Source organism: Gymnodraco acuticeps, unplaced genomic scaffold (genome assembly GCF_902827175.1).
Source record: "Gymnodraco acuticeps unplaced genomic scaffold, fGymAcu1.1, whole genome shotgun sequence".
Lineage (NCBI taxonomy): Eukaryota > Metazoa > Chordata > Actinopteri > Perciformes > Bathydraconidae > Gymnodraco > Gymnodraco acuticeps.
Window position 1 is genome coordinate 3,410,389 of NW_022991154.1, and position 23,059 is coordinate 3,433,447.

Consider the following 23,059-nt stretch of genomic DNA (forward strand, 5'->3'; position numbering starts at 1 on the left):
GGCCTGTTAGGTTGGATTGGATCCATTGCTTGCATTCACTTTCAGTGTCTAATACACAGCATACTTACATACTGAGGACCCATTCTCTGATTTAACTGTTTGATGGATTGAAGAATTAAATGCAGTGTTTTATTTAAGTGCAAATTCAATTGTAAATACTCTACGGTTGGACTGTGTGATAACATTGATAAACAGCCAATCAACCAAGCTGTAATGGATCAGTCCTTTTGCTTCTTGGAAAAACTAAATTGTAAAAAAGCCATGCATGTTTCTCAATAAAGTATTGTTTCCACTGAAAACTGGCAGGACGTGTTCAAAGATAACTGTGTCCATTGTGTGCCTTTTTATTTTATGTTGTAACATGTGGTTCCCTCTCAATTCCAGGTGTTATTGTCTTGAATGTCCTTATCAGCCTTCAATACAAAATGGTGCATCTGCATAACAAAACATATTTTGAATGCGCTAATAATGGAGAGGGCATTTGTCACTTGTAACTATAGCTTTGAAACAATTAGGATGCTTGATAGCATCACATGTTAGACTGATAGAGTCCCAAAGCTCATTATAGTTGGAGTCCCAGTGCTGCTGATCTTCATTCTCAGCACCGCTCATCCCACACTGGTGCAACTAATCATCAGTTCCACTTTTCCGATTCAGATTCTTGTTTTGATGATGGCTTTTTCTCCAAGGGATTTTATTGATGCTGCTGGTGGTTATGTGTATTTATTCATTAGTTAGTTAATTAGTCCCCCCTTGTGTGTATCTGCATCCTCAATCTTGAGAACTTTGGAAACGTGTGAAGTTTTTTTAGTTATAATACTTAATTTCCTTAAAATCAGACAAATATCAGATATTTTTTAGGATTATATACATACATTATATATTTAAGTGTATCTAATAGACCACCGCTTAATGCAATAATACACGACCAGGCGCCAATAAGCTTGTGCCAAATTGGTGTCCAAATTTTACTTTCTGGATACTCAATCAATATTTTTTGGTTTGTCACTAAATATTGACCACATGTTTCTCTTCTCTCACTGGTTGCAGGCTTCAGAGGAGGCTTCTCTCCTGATTGCCAGCCCCAGGATGCTGCTCCCTGCATCGGGCACACTGCCACCAGGTGGCCCCCTGTCGACCCACCACCAGATCCAGCTGCTCAACCAGCAGCTCCAGCAGCAAGAGCAGCAGACACAAGTCGCTGTGGCACAGGTATGTTTTTCACACATAAACAAACCCACACTTCTTTTGATAAGAAAGCGTAATGTGACCGGTACGCATTGTTCGGTTTTGGCTCAACAGTTTTCAATATCGCACCTTGTTGCCTAACTTCCTCTTTTAACAGCTAAACACTTAAATATATTTCTGATCAGCATTGCATAGTTTGACAGTCTGATCGGACTTCAAAAGCAGTGATTAACACAGTCTTTGCTAAACAACAGTGCCAAGGGAAAATACATATTTGATCAATTGGAAACACTCAAGGATCATTGGAAGAGGGAAAGATATCAACACCCGCCTGCAATCCAATCTGAAGTTGAACAAAATAATGTAAGATCTGAGTGCACACAGCATCAGCCATCAATCACCCAGCTTGAGTGGCTCAGCTAAAGAACCGGTTAGTGACAGCAATGGCTTAGGGCTTATACATTGGATGAAAACACACACACACACACACACACACACAGTTTGTCAGCCTGCTTGCAATAAGGCCTCAAGACTTGAAAATGCAACTCACACACACACTCCTGACTGAGAAGTGTCTCAGACTGGTAGATACTGATGTGTGAGGTCTCCCAGAGAAGGGTCCACTGGTCCTGATTGAACCTCCTGTTCACACAGCTGGTCCCTTGTCATGACCTTTCCAACGTCACACAGAGTGCAGCTACAACCACTAGCTAACACGTTTAGATCAGGCGTGCCAGGACATAAATGCCTTCAATAATACCTTGATGAAGTCAGAGGTCACTGCAGAAAACACTGGTGTGTATTTTTAAATGAGTTATGCTTTGGCACACGAAAGGAGGTGCATATTTCAAATGAGAATGAGCTATCGTGAGATGGTTCGACCTGACCTTGGCTGTTCTTCCAATGTTTTACTTTACTGGCCTTTAAAAGGGCCATATTATGTTAATGTTCAGCTCTGTTTTGATTGGTCAACCACTTAGAGATGTCCCGCCAACAAGTACAATGTGTTGGAGCGCTAGCCAATAGAAGCGTTAGTGTTACATAATGATGTCACTATGTTATGTTCTTGGTGTTTCAGGCAGGGGAGGTCACTTTAGGATTTTAGCCTTTGCAGACCATTTACATGCACAAAAATACGATATCACACACTACAGGGGGAAACTCGAAAAATAATAATAAGTTCCTTATGAATCCAGGCAAAGACAACATTTATATATTACAATATTCAAAATCTTCAAAAGTATCTTGTCACATATCACAAAATTGATATAACATCCATATATTGCTCATCCCTACTGTCATCTTAGCCTGTTATAGTAGTTCCTTAACCAGTTAAGCCCCGAGCCTGTTTTTCAGGCCTCAGGTTCGAAAATGACATTCACAGAACAAATTACTATAACTTCACTTCTAAAAGGGGTAAATTAATAATCTTTTTTCTCAAAGCAATGATACACCTGTGAGTTGGATGTAGAAAAGTCAGAATCAATATAGAATTTTTTTAATTTTAAAGTAAATTCAGATTGAACATAGTAAAAAAATGTAAATAATAGTGTCCGTCCAAAAAATTATAAAAGTGGCAGATTTGCTTTATTAAACAGACCAGACCTGGCTGCATACCAACACAATTAGGAACATGCTCACATCTTACTATGTTGGTCTGAAGAGCTGAAGCATTCATACACAATGGATACAAACTGTGTTGTCTCATTCTATATCATGTGAGAAAATGATATACATTTAGCATAAAAAATTCAACAAACTATTCCTAGCTTGAGGAAGATATGAATAATCAACAGATTTGAATGGAATCTCTACAATTTGTATGTAGAATAAAGACAAAAGACTGATTATACAAATGACATTTATTGACATTTGAACCAGAAGATTAAGTCTCAAAGAATTTTCTAAATAAAATGACATAAAACAAAAAGGTGGATAATAATAGAATCTATTAAATGTATATGTAAAGACATTTGGTCAAATGAAATTCATTTCATTTCATTTCAAACCTTTATTTATCCCATTGAGATCATTGATCTCTTTTTCAAGGGAGACTTGCTCAAGTAGGTTCCACATGAAACATAAAAACATAAACAGAACAACAAAAAGGACAGCATCATTACAGGGATTTACAATTTACATAACTATCCACATGAACAGGTACCAACAGCTTCCGATTGACTAGCATCCAACCGAGCTTTAAAAACATTTAGTGGCACCAGATTGCTCAGTTTCCATTTCAATTGCAGACTATTCCAAGACAGAGGAGCTGCGCATCTAAATGCCATCTTCCCTAAGACAGTCCTAGCAGTTGGCACATTTAATAAAACTACAGCATGCGATCTCAGGCAGTAGCCACTTACAATTCGCCGTGAGATCAGGGAGCAGATGTAGGATGGAAGTTTCCCTAACATGGCTTTATATATAAAAATGTACCAGTGACTGAGCCTCCGTACAGTTAGTGAAAGCAAACCAGCCCTTGCATACAGGGTACAGTGATGGGTTAATGCTTTACAGTTTGTCACAAATCTCAGTGCACTGTGATACGCAGCATCTAACTTGATCAGGCAATTGGCAGGTGCATTCATATACAGTGGGGCAAAAAAGTATTTAGTCAGCCACCAATTGTGCAAGTTCTCCCACTTAAAAAGATGAGAGAGGCCTGTAATTTTCATCCTAGATATACCTCAACTATGAGAGACAGAATGAGAAAAAAAAATCACATTGTCTGATTTTTAAAGAATTTATTTGCAAATTATGGTGGAAAATAAGTATTTGGTCAATAACAAAAGTTCATCTCAATACTTTGTTATATACCCTTTGTTGGCAATGACAGAGGTCAAATGATTTCTGTAAGTCTTCACAAGGTTTTCACACACTGTTGCTGGTATTTTGGCCCATTCCTCCATGCAGATCTCCTCTAGAGCAGTGATGTTTTGGGGCTGTCGCTGGGCAACACAGACTTTCAACTCCCTCCAAAGATTTTCGATGGGGTTGAGATCTGGAGACTGGCTAGGCCACTCCAGGACCTTGAAATGCTTCTTACGAAGCCACTCCTTCGTTGCCCGGGCGGTGTGTTTGGGATCATTGTCATGCTTGAAAGACCCAGCCACGTTTCATCTTCAATGCCCTTGCTGATGGAAGGAGGGTGTCACTCAAAATCTCACGATACATGGCCCCATTCATTCTTTCCTTTACACATATCAGTCATCCTGGTCCCTTTGCAGAAAAACAGCCCCAAAGCATGATGTTTCCCACCCCCATGTTAAACAGTAGGTATGGTGTTCTTTGGATTGCAACTCAGCATTCTTCTCCTCCAAACACGTCTAGTTGATTTTTTACCAAAAAGTTATATTTTGGTTTCATCTGACCATATGACATTCTCTCCCAATCCTCTTCTGGATCATCTAAATGCTCTCTAGCAAACTTCAGACGGGCCTGGACATGTACTGGCTTAAGCAGGGGGACACGTCTGGCACTGCAGGATTTGAGTCCCTGGCGGCGTAGTGTGTTTACTGATGGTAGCCTTTGTTACTTTGGTCCCAGCTCTCTGCAGGTCATTGAATAGGTCCCCCCGTGTGGTTCTGGGATTTTTGCTCACCGTTCTTGTGATCATTTTGACCCCACGGGGTGAGATCTTGCGTGGAGCCCCAGATCGAGGGAGATTATCAGTGGTCTTGTATGTCTTCCATTTTCTAATAATTGCTCCCACAGTTGATTTCTTCACACCAAGCTGATTACCTATTGCAGATTCAGTCTTCCCAGCCTGGTGCAGGTTTACAATTTTGTTTCTGGTGTCCTTTGACAGCTCTTTGGTCTTGGCCATAGTGGAGTTGGAGTGTGGACTGTTTGAGGTTGTGGACAGGTGTCTTTTATACTGATAACGAGTTCAAACAAGTGCCATTAATACAGTTAACGAGTGGAGGACAGAGGAGGCTCTTAAAGAAGAAGTTACAGGTCTGTGAGAGCCAGAAATCTTGTTTGTTTGTAGGTGACCAAATACTTATTTTACCGAGGAATTTACCAATTAATTCATTAAAAATCCTACAATGTGATTTCCTGGATTCTTTCCCCCCATTCTGTCTCTCATAGTTAAAATGTACCTAGGATGAAAATCACAGGCCTCTCTCATCTTTTTAAGTGGGAGACCTTGCACAATTGGTGGCTGACTAAATACTTTTTTGCCCCACTGTACATCAAATCACCATAGTCCAGTACAGGTAAAAAGGTCACAGTGACTAGCCTTTTACTGGCCTCAAGCGAGAAACAGGACTTGTTCCTGTAGAAGAAACCTAGCCTAACCCTCAGTGTTTTAAGCAGGTTATTGACATGACGTTTAAAAGTGAGACAATCATCAAGCCAGATACCAAGGTATTTGTAACAGGTAACCACTTCAAGTTGTATTCCTTGCGTGTATTCTAAAACAGGCTCTGGTGTATTTTTAGCTTTTGAAAAGAGCATTACCTTGGTTTTCTCAACATTTAAAAGAAGCTTTAGTTCAGCGAGCTGAGTCTGAATAATGTTAAAACAGCTTGCAATTCAACAACAGCCTCCTTAATGGAGGGACCTGCACAATACATAACGGTATCGTCCACATAAAAATGTAAGGTTGCTCCATCGACATTTTCACCTAAACTATTGATGTAGATGGAGAATAAAAGCGGACCTTAAACAGAACCTTGAGGAACACCATTAGTAATGTTTAACCACTCAGAAGACAGCCCATCAAAATGAACACATTGGGACCTTTCAGAGAGGTAGTTCACAAACCACCCCACTGCATGGCTGGATATGCCAATACTGACCAGCCTCTGCTTCAAAATGCGATGATCGAAATGACACTGAGCCAGTGATAACAGCAACGCCCAGCGTGGATGAAGATGGTGCAGGTCTTTCTTTATGCCCCCCCTCCGTGCTGTCCCCTCAGAGGAAGTGGGAAAACGGGATAAGACCTCTGGATGCCACGCAGTCTCAATGATCCACACTGTTAATATGAGAGGAAAATAAATGTTTTAGGAAATGAAAAATATGAAGTTAACAAATAAAACACAGCTCAGGGGCAGTCATGGACGGTAGGTTTCCTACAAAGTTAACTCAGCCTCCATTGATTTTCATATCAAATTAGCGTGTTAATAAAATAAGCTATCATGGCTTATACTTGCATATCTAAACAAAATCGTGAAAGCCTGTTGGTAGAGTCAGGCACACGAGTCCGTTTGAATGTGTGTGCCAGTGTCTGAACACTCACTCACTCACTGCTAGCTATGTAGCTAACTGTCCCTGCTATTAGGCTACTAGCTTGCATTGTTATGGATCTAAAGCTAGCAAAAGCTAACTTTCATAGCACAGCTTTTATTTACTTCTCGCTTAACACAATAAAGAAACAGACCATATAGTACAGCACAATCAACACAAATGATCAATACTTACATATATTTTCACTTGTAGTATTATAATAATTGAAATGCTGGTTCTTCTGGGGGTGTTCCATGCTCAGCTACAGCACCGCAGCTGCCTGCACTGTACAATCGCTGGAGGACTAGGCTGTCACTCAAAAACTGAGTAGCCAATGGGGACGCACCCCTGATAGTCCCGCCCACCTGGGACGTTTGCGTCAGAATTGCAAATGAGAAGAGCTGCAGCGAGAGCAAAAGTCTGATCATTGAGAAAGAAGCAAAGAGAACTGCAACAAAAACCTATGTTAAAACAAAGAAAAAAGACTCATAGTTTACATGATTACACAAATGATTTGTTTGCAACTTAGTTTTATCTTTTAAATTAAATGTTCTCTTAAACTCTTAGTTTTGCTTGATTCTGAGAAAGTGTTGCTTTATCTTTATGAAACAAAACTAATCCCATATTAATGTGTCATACCCACTTAACGGGAAGAAACTCAGCTAACTGACGATATGAACCATTTTTAGCTAAACGAAACAAGGGTAATACCAAGCCTCTGAATTAGCACTAAGTGAAAAAATGCTAACGCGCAGAACTCACGGTAGAAATATTGTATTACTTATCGGATCTGCACAAACAAGATATCAAATGAAAGCTGAGATTCCACAGATTCTAGAGGTATATATATCATCACTGTGCGACCAGAACTCAGGGCAGCGAAGGCAAAACCATGCAGACAACACACAACGTAGCTTTACGGAGCCAAAACGGCAAATATGTCTTACCTTTGCTGTTTTCTGATCAAAAGTTGTGTTCAATGGGCAATTAAATCGATAACAACGCTGCTCAAGGTTAATCCAATGTGTCTGTGTCACTTTGAAATGATTACTGATAATCCATCATAACATTTTTGTCAAAACGGAGATTTCATATAGAGTTTGTGAGAGCTACAACCCAGCTTCCGGTTTTGGGCACGCTGGCTGCGCATCACTCCATTCACCAATGGTAATGTTTAGATGGATTTAGGAACTTCCCGGTTCAAAACATGTGTCAATCATCAGAATCGACCGAGGGGGGCCAGAGATATGGAAAATCCACCCAAATGACCCCAGAAGTGTTTTTTTTTTCTAAACCTCTCTAAAAGGTCAAATGTCACTTGTTTTTGCATCAATCATCTTGATACAGGGTACTTATTATATTGTATAGTTTGGATTCCTAAAGCTTTTAGTCTACTATCCCATCATTTAATAGGCGCATTCACACCACAGTACTTTTCCCACAAAGGTTCATGAGAAAGTTCTCATGAACTAAGTAGTTCATGAGAACTCTTTAGTTCTCATGAACTAAGTACAGATCGCGTTCACACCGGAATAAGTTCATGGAGAAGGATTAGGCAAATAAAGCCGCTGACGCCACTTCTTCTTCTTCTGCTTTGGGTTTACTGGCAGGCCGCAAACAACTTCACGCCGTATACTGCCACCCGAAGTCCCCGGCCGGAAGTCCCCGGAGTTGGGGACTGGCTTCTACTGTGTGATGTTAGTCTCTCTGCGTTTGTGCGCTGGGCTAATGCTAATATAGGGCCGGGACTCGATTAAAAAAATTAATCTAATTAATTAGAGGCTTTGTAATTAATTAATCGAAATTAATCGCATTTTTAATCGCATATAAATATTTGACCTGAGAACAGTGAGAAGCAATTTTTTTCACATGGATTTTAGTATACCATGAGGCGCATTCACACCGCAGTACTTTTCCACAAAGGTTCATGAGAACTTAGTTCATGAGAACAAATGAAGCCGCTGACGTCACTTCTTCTTCTTCTGCTTTGGGTTTACTGGCAGGCCGCAAACCACTTCACGGCGTATACTGCCGCCCCGAATTCCCCGGCCGGAAGTCCCCGGAGTTGGGGACTGGCTTCAGTAGAAGCTGCTGGGAAGTCCCAGCAGCTTCTACTGAAGCCTTCCGAGTAAATCGCCAGAACGCCGACACCTCCTCATCTCTCCACCGCTCCCATGTTTTATTTTGTGTTGCCATAAGTTAGTCTCTCTGCGTTTCTGCGCTGGGCTAATGCTAATGCTAATGCGAGGATAATAAAATGGCGGCTTCACACAAACTTTTTGGGAGTTTTACGGGGCGTGGTTTGCAATCCGCCCAGCCAATCAGAAATATAGCTCTTTTCTCACAAGAGAGCCGTACGAAAGTCCCTGCTCTCTAGCAGCGCTCTGCTCTCTAGCAGGGACTTTCGTGGGGGTAAAAAGGTTCTCATGAACTAATTTTAGTACCGGCTCTTTTTGGTGTGAACCATAGACTGTATGGTGTGAACGCGATAAAAGAGGCTAACGTCCACGCTAGCTTCCACGCTAGCTGCTATATGTTTTGCATTGAGGTGATACTTGAGGCTTGATGTGCTGCGGTGATATGCGAATTCCTTTTTGCATAATTTGCACACAACCGTGCTCTTATCAACGCTTCCATCCGTCCGTTTTTTAAAACAACATTTCCCACTGTTGTTCACTGTGGTTTGTTGTTGTCTGAAGTCATGAACGTTAGTTGGTGCTCCAGTATAATCGGTACGCCTGAAACTCATCCAGTGAGAAACGTTCCGCGGTGCAAAAATAAGTGCGATTAAAATGCGTTAATTTTTTTAACGCGTTAATTTTTGTGTAATTAATTAATCTTAATTAACGCGTTAAAGTCCCGGCCCTACTAATAATGCTAATGCGAGGATAATAAAATGGCGGCTTCACAAAACTTTTTCACGGGGCGTGGTTTGCATTCCGCCCAGCCAATCAGACATAGGAACCTGCTCTCTAGCAGGGACGGAAAAGGGGGTAAAAAAGGTTCTGATGAACTCATTTTAGTTCCGGCTCTTTTTGGTGTGAACGCGACATTTCGGAACTATATTGGAACTAAAGTGGGAAAAGTACTGCGGGTACTGGGTTTTTTTTGGACGGACACTATAATTAAAAAATGTTTACTATGTTCAATCTGAATTTACTTTAAAATAAAGCAAATCTATATTGATTTTGACTTTTCTACATCCAACTCACAGGATTATCATTGCTTTGAGAAAAAAGATTATTAATTTACCCCTTTTAGAAGTGTAGATAGTCATTTGTTCTGGGAATGTCATTTTCGAGTCTGAGACCTGAAAAACAGGCTCAGGGTTAACAGGTTAATGACTGTTTTGACTAATAGACTAGTCAACTAGTCAGTAAGGTATTTAAAGTATGCCAATTTGTAATCAATATGTAGTTCTCAACCTGGTGAATGGGAGGAGTCATAAAATAAGTATAATATTTTAGGGAAGGGGGAAAAAAAACAATAGATTGGCCACAGAAAAATGTCTTTATCCATACTCTCCCATTTCTCCCTCACCCCTTAAACTCCCTCTGAAAGGTGAGACTAAACTTGCCTGAGGCTGCGGCTCTTAACCAGCCGTAATGAGGGAGGAGAACTTACTCCACCTCTGATGTTCAAACAGCAGGCGGTAACAACGTGATTAGCTCTGCCCAGATAACGCACATAGAGAGTATCAAGAGTTTCAAACTTAGTTTCACTGTCAAAACAAAAGGGACTTCCCTGGTGTCTTTGCCGCAGTTTCCCACCAGAACATTTGAGTGGGGTGACTCTTTGTTTCAAACTTGTCACAGGATCCCAAAGCATCCAATTTAACTATTTCAAAGACATATATTGCGACAACAGCAAGCCCCCGCTGATTGTGCAGAGTTGTCAAGTTTTGGCAGTTCTGTCATAATAATGTGATTTTGAGACCACACACAATATTTCAGATGGGAAAAACATATTCTTTATTTGGATCATCAGTAAGACTTCTTGACTTAAAGTTATAACCTTAAGAGTACAATTAAGTTTAATCCTTTTTAAAGCAAATTCCCCTTTTCTTTATTAATATTCAATGTTTTCTTATATAAATTGCCCTCACACATTGATATCATAAAGATAACAATCTTAAATCAAAGCCCTATTTTCCTTTCTTTTGATACATTGTTTTGTCTCATTTGGTTTGTTCTTTTGTGCATCTGCAAAGCTTTGCTTTATAATCTCAGCAGCTGTATTTAAAGTTAATGTTGCAGTATGGCAGCATGAGTTTTTGCTCATTTGGAAGGGATAAAGTGGCTTTCACTTCTGACCTTATTGCTGATTAAAGTGTTGTAACTTTTTGGCAAAATTAGAAAACCTTGCAGAGGTCGGTCAGAGGTCACAGTAAATTGAAGAAAATTATCTAACTGGCCAATTATAATCATAGCTAACTGAGGTATAAGTGGATGTGGAAATGTTTAATGAAGTCAGGGAAATTAGAGAGTACAATGTTTTCTCTCCTTCCAGCTTGCTTACTTTTCTTCATTCCTTCCTCCTCCTTTTGTTTAAAAGATAATTCCTCTTTTTGTTTCCTCCCATCTCCTTTTGATCCCCTCTTTCCTGTCCTCTCTGCAACATTTCCTTCTCCTCCCTTGCCACCTACACCTTCCTTTCGTCCTTCTTTTTCTCATTTGATTCACCAGCCTGTCCTTAATTGCTCCTTCTCCTTCTCCATCTTCTTTCTTTCTTCTTTTTGTCAGTTTTTCTACGCATTGATTCTCCCTTCCCCTTGGACTTTTGTCTTGTTCTCTCTCACTTCCCTCAATCACTCTCTCCCCATTGTACCCACATAAGTGCCTTTCTAAACATTTCTTTATCATTGCACCAGCAAAATGAGCATTCCCCCTTTAGTTTTTTCCTCCAAAAATGAGATAAAAATAGAGAAAGAACAAGTGTTGAAGGGGCTTCAAACACTCCCAAATCAAAGGGGCCTGGCGTGGGCAGGGATGTGATGATGTTAATCCTGTGTGAAGAGAACACCCTCACCAACCAACCCTGTGGAGAAGCAGCAGGCCTAATCTCCTTACGCTCCCACTGGGAGAGTCACAGTTTTTCAATCTTGTCTGAAAGGGAAATGGCATCATTTAAAACAGCCTCATCACAGTTTTTATCATATCTGCATTTTAAGATTAGGATGTTATACCCATTACAACATACGTCATTTTGACTCTAAATCTATCCTTGTACTTAACATTTTTCTGCAATTCCAAACCAAGACTTACATTTGCATTTCATTTATGGAACATAAACATAGAGTTTATGGAAACACTTTGTACTACTAATGGTTAATACATAGAATTAAAAGAAACATGTGCATAAAGGTCCTTAACTTTATTTTATTTTTCTAAACTCTACTGTGTCCATGCTTTCAAATATTTAAAGGATTGGATTAAAGAAAGGTAGGACAAATGTCAATAAAGCAGTGGTGGAACAAGTACTAAGATTATTTACCTAAGTAAAAGTACTTCATTTAAATGGTACTTTAGTAAGAGTACAAAAGTATTAGCATCAAGCTATACTTTAAGTACCAAAAGTAAAAGTACTCAGTATGGAGAATGGCCCATTTAGGCACTATACATTTGAACTGTTGTACAATTATGATTGATGCATTAATGTCTTCATCACTTCAATTTTGCACTTGGTAAAGTGTTGTTTATTTGAAATACGTGATATACTACTTGCACGCTTAACCCATATTAATATATAATAAAATGTATAAGTTGATTTATATGTTGTATTGATAATCTAAATCTGCAAAGTAACGAGTAAAAAGTGCAACATGTGACTACAAATGCAGTGGTGTAAAGTAGCATAATGTGATAATACTCAAGCAAAGTCAAACCTCTCTCAATTATTTTTACTGTAGTACTTTATACAGTACAGTACATTCCACCACTGCAATAAAGTCAAGTTAGTATATAAGTTCATGCAACTCTTACAAATTTTAATACACACATTTAGTTTTATATGTGGTTATGTGCAGACTTATTTCAACATTATTCATTCCTAAAGTGTGCTTGAGAAATGATGCCAATATTTTTCAAGTTTTACCTAAGTAACAGTTGTTGGTCTTTGCGTGTGAATCAGTTGTGCTTTACCAATTTGGGAGAAGAGGGAGGCAACTGAAGATATCTTTTGTATGCTTTTTGCATTGTAAAGAACTGACTGGAAGTCAATCGTAAGGAAACTGTTGTGAAAGCATGAGTTGGAAAGATGAAATTTGTCCTCAGGCGCCGCTCTGTTCTGGGGAACAGTTTTGAACAAAAGAAGGTAATAAAAAGGAAGAGAGATGCTGCCGCCTAATTAGAACATTAAGGAGCCATTTTGTTCGCCTGGAGCTCCTTCAATTTCACGGCGCTCCGATAAGAGAGCAGAAAATATTGGGTAGCAAACAGGTTTACTACCAGGGGACCACCGCAGCACAAGTAGAGCACCTTTTTAATTGACTCTTTGTCTTGGATTCTACTTTTAGTAAAAGGTTTCAGAACGTCTCTCTTCAAGTTTTAAAAGGAATAATAACCATGTTGTTTCTAGTGGATTGTCAAGCAGTGTGTTCATTCTTCCTTTTTGTACAGTGTTATCTTTAGATGAGGAATTAAAGTGTGTTGGTGTTGATACCAATCTGATGCAGTACCTATGTACACCTCCATAGACAATGAGTTAGATAATGTGGTAAATGAAGTTTTAAAGCATCAAAGGGCTACATCCTCACACATCATAAAACATTTGTTTTTAAGGAGGCAGAGGCATGTGTCTTCCGATATGGGCATCAGATGAGAAAATACTTTGATATGTCGTTTTACAGAGCACGGACAAGCACATTTTGTCATTTGATTTGTCGCTCAGTGTTGAACTTGAATCATTCCAGGTCAAGAGCCTCCGACAGACATACTTGTGTACAAAAGGATTCAGCATTTGGAGATCAGACTTTAATAATGTGATACTTACCAACTCTCATCTCATCAACTTTTCATTATTTATTTCTTATTTGATTCATAGGTCCAGCCACTTTTCTTTACAGAAACTGATATCAAGACAAAGCCAAGGTCTCACTTGTAAAATATATTTATTTTATTTCTTATTTCGCACACTAGTGTTGGCCTTGGTTCTTTGGTCCTCTGACCTGGCAGTGCAGCTCACTTAGACGTTCAGCATCAGGAAACATGTGACTCTTGCCCTCAATGTGCAGACCATGCAGGAGTGGCTGATGTGCTATTAGAGGTGTCAATGGGGCAGCATTATGTCAATGTCAAGCTGTGCTCTTCCATAGCTCAAGACGAGGTCCTGTCAGCCACAAATTACCCCGCCAGAGTCATCATCGAGGTGTCAGTCTTTACAAATGAGCTCTGCAGAGTCAGCCTGGCCCCGACACAATCTGGGATCACCTCTATGTATTGTGAAGTGCACATATAAGGAAATATAATGAAAAGTAGATTACTCCTATGAAGGCCTTGGGACGGAGGCTGGGACTTTATCTTGTGTTTTCTCCGCCTCATTGGATCCTTGTTAACGTGAGGATAGACTGGAGAAAAATGATAAAACATATGTATCTAAACTTTATTTCTAAAAACAGGAGAGGAGAAAGGGGACTGTGGAGATGACTTGAGAACAAACACATAAAAGTAGCCAAACAAAAGAGTGAATTGTGAATCAAGTTTGTGTAAATAAAAGGAATCAATTATTCTCCCTTGAATCATGATGTGTTTGTATTCAGTTCAATACTACTGATATTGATGTAGGGCTGGGAGATACGTAGAAAATCAAATATCACAATATTTTAAAGAAAATATATTGATGTTGATATTGTGAGAATATAGTGGATTCTTAGTAGGATTGACTATTGGTGCTTTTACAAGATATATTTAAAGAATCAGATTTTTGATAAATAATCATTAGTTATAACAGCTAAAACAGTATGGTTATTTTAGAAAAAAAAAAGAATTCTAGTCAAATAAACCAAGGAAAGACTGCACATGTCATATTATTATTACCTACTAAATATAACACACCATCAATTCAATATTAATATGTTGTCCAGCCCCATATTGACATGTGCTTGAAATTCAGGTCCTTGTCTTTTAAATATGCCAATTAAACATTTTAGAGAGACTTCTCGACTGTTGACATTATTAGTTGATTAAACAATAAGCCTGTTAATATGAATACATTACAGTACAACATCATTTTCTGTTAGTCAGTTGCTGGAAATAATTTCTTGTAAAAACAAGAGATTTGAATATTTTACCTTTTATTCACCATCAAGAAACTGATGATGGAAATTGTTTATGATAATTTACAGCCAAAAGGATTAGATCTTTCAATTAAAAACATTTAATCAAGGGGTCAGTAATCCAAATAATTACTCCAATGTTAATAAGAGGGGTATTTCTTTAGAGTTAATCTACTATTAACTAGAAGATATAATTCATTGTTATTTACAGTACTGATTGGACCAACAATGTCTAGTTAATGACTTCAACTTTATACAAACATTGACAATAAACATCTAGAGTCAACCTCATCTATAGCATTGATTTTCAGACTGAAATACTAAAGGACTATGTGGAGCTTTTTCCGCAGTGCATCAAAACTATTTTCTACTTTTTCCTTTGATTTGTGTCACCATTGACGTCAAAAGCCACGTGCCTATATGCTACCAAGGTGACCACATCAGGTTGCAATGAGAAACCAGGGAGCTATCACAAGTTTCAATGACTCTTACCTACAGACCATAGACTGTATATATAAATGGACGTAGTGTCCGTGAAGTCACCCATAGGATTCTGCAGAGTTGCCGAGAAGCCCTTAGTAGGCGGAGTCGGCCACTAACGGCTCGACTGTGACATCAGAGTCTAATCCCGCCTGCTCCAAATAAGGGCAAAGAGGCGGAGCCGAGGCGGGACCTGCTGCCTCCGAACTGGAAGTAAACAGAGCTAGCTCAGGCTAAGAAGCTAAGCTAACATGAAATACATGCATACCAAGTTACTGCTAACAGTGTAGTTCCCCTATATAAACGTTACATTCATAATCAAATGAGACAATCTGCAAGAGAATTAGCTATATTTTGTTATTCTTAATGCTTGTCATTCACACGTTGAGAAAAGACGGACTCCACCGCCCGGACCTAACGGAGCCGCAGTGGGCTAGCTCCGGGACGCCGGCTGGAGCTAGCCCCCTGCGGCTCCGTTAGGTCCGGCGGCCACCACTGGGATAATTGGGTCCCCTATTAACATTTGCTCCCGTGTAGCATTATGGGCGTCATAGCCATAGACTATAAAAGTCTTACCCAAGGCCAGGGTTGCCAACTCTCACGCATCTGGCGTGTGACACACGCTTTCACTCTCAATCTCACGCTCTCACGCTGCCCAAACTATTCTCACGCCAAACAACAAGATGAACCGGCGATCGTTTTTGGTTAGTTATTTACAATGTTGAGTTGACAGTTGCTCAAGCTGTCGATCCGCTCCCACCCCGCCCCCACCACTCTTAACAACGTTAACAGACAGCAGAGCAGTGGGAGACGGTTGGTCAATCCCCGACCCGTATTGCGCATGCGCAGATCTAAGATCCAGGCCAAAATAGAGTCAAAGGCATATGAGAGTGAGTAATATATTTGGCAGTTTGAAGTAAGTCTGTAGATTTGTTTGTGTGCGTGTGTTTCATGTATAGGCCTCTCACGATAATTAATTTTGTTGGATACATTTTCCCGGAAATTATTGCGATAAACGATAATATTGTTTTTTAGACCACTGACATAATGATAATATATAATAATATAATAATAATTCAAGTACATCCTTTCAAACTGCTAGTCACATCCTCATGTAAATGGCAATTTATCGAGTTCATTTTTATTTATCGTACGATAAATCAATTAATTGCTTATCGCGACAGGCCTATGCACACAATAAAACAGTGGAAACAAACATGTGTTTGACTTTCATTAGTGAATGAAACTTTGTGCCCTTTATAGTCTGTATCCAATATTGTGCATTTGTATATATTGTATATATATCCTATATATGCTAAGGTCCCGCTACTGACACGATAGCAGTCATTTAGTGCGCATATGTGTAATTAAACCCATGATATCAACATCTCACTCCAGCCAGGTACCCAAAGTTGGCAACCCTGCCCAAGGCTGAATCATAAACTAAAATGTATATGTATGCAAGGGTTACGTCCTTAGCTGGCTAATAAGTAACAAGCTAAGCTACCAAGCACACAAACACCTGCGAATGGGGTTAACATGTATACTATTATCATTTTAGACTTCTTGGAAGTTCTGTTAGTACATTCAAGCGCACAGCACAACATTTTAATTGTCTGGTATTTGTAACAATATTCCCTAAAAGGCACAATCACACACGAACACGGCTAAAGCTAAAGGGTCAAGTACAGTACTATGACTAACTAACGTAGTAGCCTCTATGGTTGTAGCCTAGCAGAGTGGACAAGTTGCTGTTAGCTGACAGTGAGGCATGTACATGTCCATCAAAGTGACCACGCCCTAATTTATGCAAACACTTTAAGACCTAATATAAATAAAAGGGTTGTGTTAGAAAACAATTCACTCACAGATTCATAATCATGAAGGTGGAATCTAACTATATCGATAATAATTAGGGCTGTCAAGTTAACGCGTTAATAAAAAATTAACGCCACTAATTATTTTAATGTGTATTTTTTTTTCTCGGCCGCCCCGTAGTTTCAGAGCGCATCGAGTTTAAAATACATTCTACAAGCTGATGCTGACAGCCCCGCTCCTGCCGCGCGCTTGTGGCAGACCACACTTCCACGCTCACCGGCAGGCACCGACTGGCTATTGGGAGGACCGGGAGGGTGTGTGTATGTGTGGCACGAGCGAGCGAGAGAGAGACCTTACGTGCATTGTTGTTGTTAGCATCTGGTGCTAGCTAGCTGCGCTAACGGATAGAAGGAGCTGTTTAAATGAAAACAGAGGAGCGACATTTCGCCACAACTGCGCCGAGCACTTGACTTTATGCAAGAAGCCAGACAGTGGGACATTGTACGAAAAGTCAGCACACTCAGCACGGATAGTGCGCAACATGATTGCAGCGTCCAGGCAGCTCCCGTTCGAGCATATGCCTTGAGTTGCACATAGCTCCAACGATCCATCACACACACACACACACACACACACACACACACACACACACACACACACACACACACACACACACACACCATTTGTATTGTATTATTGTATGAGAGAGGTTCCAGGTTGAATTGAGGCGAATATTTTTAATGTTCAGAGGTTGTTGTGTTTAATATTCATGAGAATATTTGTCATTGTTCAAATGATAATAACATTTGCATAAAGCATATTTGTCCACTCATATGTTGATAACAGTATTAAAAACTTGAAAAATATTCCTCTAAGGTACATTTAGAACAGATAAAAAATGTGCGATTAATTTGCGATTAATCGCGATTAACTATGGACAATCATGCGATTAAATATTTTAATCGACTGACAGCCCTAATAATAATATGTATTGCATCCATGGGTAGAAACATGTTTTTTTCTGCTGTAAAGTTGGGCATTTTAACACAAAAAGAGTGGAAATGTTTTTTTGACAAGAAGCCATTCGAGGAAACACGTGTCATTGTATAAAAGCATGTTTGACACCCTAGGGGTGCCCAACCTTTTTTGAACCGAGAGCTACTTTTAAAGTTGCCAGTCTGCCGAGATCTACCAGTCCAAATAGAGAGGCGTAGCCATTACTGACAGCCTACTACCAGGTAAATACACACTTCTACTTGTATAAAACTGACCTTTGTACGATTAATACTCCATAAAAATACTGCAGATCCTTTATCTTACCTCTTTCTAATCTACACACATACAAGTATTTAACTGGACTTCCAATGTCAGCTGTGTAATGGGCAAAGAGGTACATGGGTGCCCAACCAGTCGATCGCGATCGACCGGTCGATCGTGGGGAGATTCCCAGTCGATCGCGAGATGTGTCTAAAAATAGAACAACAATATTCTGTTTTATCGTTAATGTCCTATAACATAATCTTCCCGTGCCAGAATAATGCACTTGAACGCACCAAAGCTTTGTGATTGGCCGGCGTGACCCCATGTGTGGGGGCGTGGCGGGCAGTGGGCAGTAGTTCGCTGACGTTGTCCGTGTCAACAGGAGTGACAGTCCGCACACACACAAGACCGCAATTATGGCAGAAGCAAAAAAGCCCAAAATATATAATTTTCACTCCGAGTGGGAGGATGATTATTTTTGTATCTATTCCAATTCAAAGTCCATCTGTCTCATCTGCAATGCGAGCGTGGCTTTATCGAAGAAGGGTAATTTAGGAGCGGCATTTCAAAACAGTGCACAAACGCTACGAGACGGAATTCCCTCCTAATTCTGCCATACGCTCCCAAAAGGGGAGGGACCTGAAAGGACAGCTAAATGCAGCACAGCAGTCCATTTTCACCAGGCCAACAACAAGAGCAAGACTGCTACCATAGCATCTTATCGTGTCAGTCACGTTCTTGCGAAACACATGAAGTATTTCAAAGATGGCGAAGTTATGAAAGAAGCTTTCCTGGAGGCTGCGACGCGCTTTTTGGGGACAGTAAAAATAACAGTAGCATTTCAACAGGTTTTTGATATAATCAAAACTCAAGTTAGATACCGTTATTAATCATCTGTAAGTTTTAATTTGTTTGAACTTATTCATTATAATTATTGTACAAACTGGTATAAGAATGCAAACATTAAGATATGTTCTGTTTAAATTGATTATAGTCTATTATCAATTCAGGTTAAGAAACTAGTGTTGCTTGTTATTTCTTTTTATACTCTACTAAAATGCAACAAAAAAAGGGTTTGATTCTATTAATTGTGTCTTTTTTATTGCACTTTGGCAGCAGATTCCTGTGTAGCTTCAGATCTGAGTTGTCTTATTAGTAAGCCTAATTTTAATGGCAAAGAAAGGGTTCAGAGTCTTTTCTTTTTTCCCTGTGTCATATGTGGCAGCACTGTTCAATGTTTCTTGAAAACATTACCCACTGTAGTGTGACGTGTGAATAAACTCCAACTCTGTATCAACAACACTGTTGTGTAACTTCAGTTAAATACTTGTATGTGTGTAGATTAGAAAGAGGTAAGATAAAGGATCTGCAGTATTTTTATGGAGTATTAATCGTACAAAGGTCAGTTTTATACAAGTAGAAGTGTGTATTTTCCTGGTAGTAGGCTATCAGTAATGGCTACGCCTCTCTATTTGGACTGGTAGATCTCGGCAGACTGGCAACTTTAAAAGTAGCTCTCGGTTCAAAAAAGGTTGGGCACCCCTGCTCTACATGATTCAGAGTGTTATAGAAGACTAAGACTATCTGTCTTAAATTGAAATAGAGTCTCTGCTTTAATCTTGCAGACCACAGCACACTGGCACTGAGGTTACACGAGGATCAGAGCAGTCACTGGAGCTCTGTTTGTCCTGTAATAAAAATGTAATAGAAGGATATAAAGCCATGGAATTACAAAGATCAAAAAATCTTTGCAGGGTTTATTCAATACTTTGGAGCCCGTCTGAGTGGGTGTATTTGCAAGTGTACATGGAGAAGTAGATGATTATTTTTTTAATCAATTGAGTAAACATATTTCCAGAGCCTACGCATACAAGGTTCATCAGTCAAAATCCAAATAATTTTGAAATGTGATAAATAATACAAAGAAAAGTAGAAAAATACTGTCATCCACAATTCTTTGGCATTTTTGATATATTTGTAGATGTTTTCACTCCTCTGCTTAGCAATAGACTTTCACTGCTTCGGTGTAATGATGTGCATGAAAAATGTGTCCAGATAGTGATTATCAAACTTCCATCACAGCCCACACTCTGCTCCGCTTTTCCTCTCATATTCCCCACAGATTTACACTGATTGATCTCTTGACAACTGGAGAAACATCTGAAGTATTGCTGTTTTTCTTCAGCATTGCTTTGATCAATTACCACAGTGTAAAGAAATCTGTTATTGATCAATCACTGCTATTTGGTGGGCTGGCTCAGCCACATCCTGAAGCCTCTCATCTCTGGATCAGTGTAGTTCATCTGTGAAGGTCTGATAAAGGGCTATATTTATTGAAATAGAATAAAAGGTTTTTGAGATGGAAATTGTATACCTTTATTTAATAATAGTGCAATTGTTTATTTCTCTTAATAATCTCCCATATCTGAAATGCAACAGATAAATCTCACATACTGGAAGAAAAATACTGCCCCAATGATAAAGATTTGGCACAATAAATGATCATCTAACATTTCATCACAATCGATTTGCTTTAAGAAACAAACCCTCAAATTGATTGAGCCAACACATCATTAAGCACCTTAAAACTGATGGAAATTAGCAGACTTCAAATAATAACTTACAATTAGGATATCCAACACACCTATCAATTGTGACACCAAATGATGGCTTTGTACTGTTCAAAGTGTATTTAAAGCTTGGTGGCCAATCACAGTCTGTTGCCCCCTAACCCTAACCCCTAACACCAGGACTCGTTGACACTGCCTCAAGTTGAAGAAACAGTACTCAAGACTGGCTATCCGCCGCAACTTTTTCAGCCTGCGTGTGGTCGACTTGTGGAATGATCTGCCAGAAAGCATTGTCACATCCAAGATGGTTAACTGTCTCAAATCCCGCCTCGACCACTACTGGTCAAACATCACCTTCACTTTGGACTATGTGACTGTTGCCAGCATCCATAGTAAATAAAGAATCAGTGATCTACTCATTTATTTATGAGCGACTAAAAGGCCTTAGGCCTATTACAGCCGTATCCTATTGATTGATTGATTGATTGATAACCCTTTATTCAATATTTGAAGCAAACAGCACTCACACTTGATTTCCCCGGCTCAAAGAGTCAACAAAGTTTTGCGACTTCAAGTGTAGTGGCTTGTGTTTGAGGAATTGTTGGCCTGGGGAAAATGTTTGTATACACTGCACTGCATCTTCTCTAACCCTAACCCTATCTTCCTCCCCTCCTGCCCAGGTCCACCTGTTGAAGGACCAGCTGAGTGCGGAGGCCACAGCTCGGCTGGAGGCCCAGGCCCGGGTCCACCAGCTGCTGCTGCAGAACAAAGACCTGCTGCAGCACATCTCCCTGCTGGTTAAACAGATCCAGGAGATAGAGACCAAGATGGCCGGACCAAACTCCAGTAAGTATATCACTTAAAAAACTCACGCACGTACACACTGAAGACTGGATTGGTAATGGCAGGACAACAAATATAGAAATGTTTCATTTTACACCACCGCCTATGTCAACAAACTGAACCACTGTCAGGTGTAATCCTTGCATGTTTCAAGAGCAAACATCCAGCTACACACACACCCATACTAACCATGACCTTCACCATGATAGAGCAACTATATGGATTCAGACATACAGGCTTCTACGTGCAAAATGCAACATTAAATCTACTGAGTTCTACTATTCTCCTGTTTATTATGCTCCTCACATGTTCTGGTCACTGTTCCAATCTGTCTTCACCGTCTCTCCCCACAGCTTCACACATTTATAAACCTTTCTTATTGACTATTCAGAAAGGGAGAATCTTCTCTGCAGTTCAGTCTGCCCTCCAATTGCCACCTCGCAAGAAGCAGTCTGTTATCTTACCAGCCAACATTTCACAAATCCACCAGGGAAAATATGAGTCACTGCCACCTCTGCATGCTGGACATTTGTAATGAACACGATAGAATATACGATGAAATGTCAAGACCTTCGTAATGAAATGCAAGATAAAACCCTTGCTCATTTAAAAAAAAGTATATAACTGTTAACATCAGTTATTGCTGCAATTCATCCGTAGCGTGAGATTGTAAATGCTAGCCCACCAGCATGTCTTATTGACCTTTATTAATATTATTAGTTACACCCAGAGGTGGGAGAAGTACTCAGATATTGTACTTGAGTAAAAGTAGAAGTACCAGAGTGTAGGAATACTCGGTTACAAGTAAAAGTCCTGCAGTCAAAATGTTACTCAAGGAAAAGTACAAAAGTATTAGCATCAAAATGTACTTAAGTACCAAAAGTAGAGTACTCATTCTGCAGATTGGCCCATTTCAGAATAATATAAATCTAATGTTTGATTATTAATATTGATCATTAAAGTGTTCTCAAAGCTGGTAAAGGTGCAGCGAGTTTTAATGAGTTTGTATACTGCAGGGTAGATTGTGAATTTACTCCAGGTGGAACTAAAGTCTGATTTAAGAGTTGATTATATTTCACACCATTCATCCACATCTGTAAAGTAACTGAAGGTATTACATACATTTAGTTAGAGTTAGAGTAGAAGTACAAAGTAGCATAAAATTAAATGTACTCAAGTAAAGTACTCAAAAAGTATACTTAAGTACAGTACTTGAGTAAATGTACTTAGTTACTTTACACCATTGGTTACACCTTTCCCTTTCCTTCAATCACAATGTCCACCAAGAGAAAAAAGGTCAATTTCACAGCATGAAACTTATTCTGGCTGAAGATGAGAAACGGTGGGGATCCCTTGCTAATGGTTAAAGCCCAGTGTATTGCTTGAATAGAAA

General features: G+C 39.5%; 1 protein-coding gene across 3 annotated transcripts in view; it reads left to right on the forward strand.

Annotated features, from left to right (window-relative positions):
• The window catches only part of LOC117560486 (carboxyl-terminal PDZ ligand of neuronal nitric oxide synthase protein-like), a 263,608-nt gene that overhangs the window by 194,904 nt on the left and 45,645 nt on the right, over positions 1–23,059 (forward strand). For all 3 annotated transcript variants that reach the window (XM_034237337.1, XM_034237338.1, XM_034237339.1), the window contains 2 exons: positions 1,051–1,212; positions 21,504–21,669. In XM_034237337.1, coding sequence (XP_034093228.1) covers positions 1,051–1,212; positions 21,504–21,669 — 328 coding nt within the window. The remainder of the gene's footprint in view (positions 1–1,050; positions 1,213–21,503; positions 21,670–23,059) is intronic.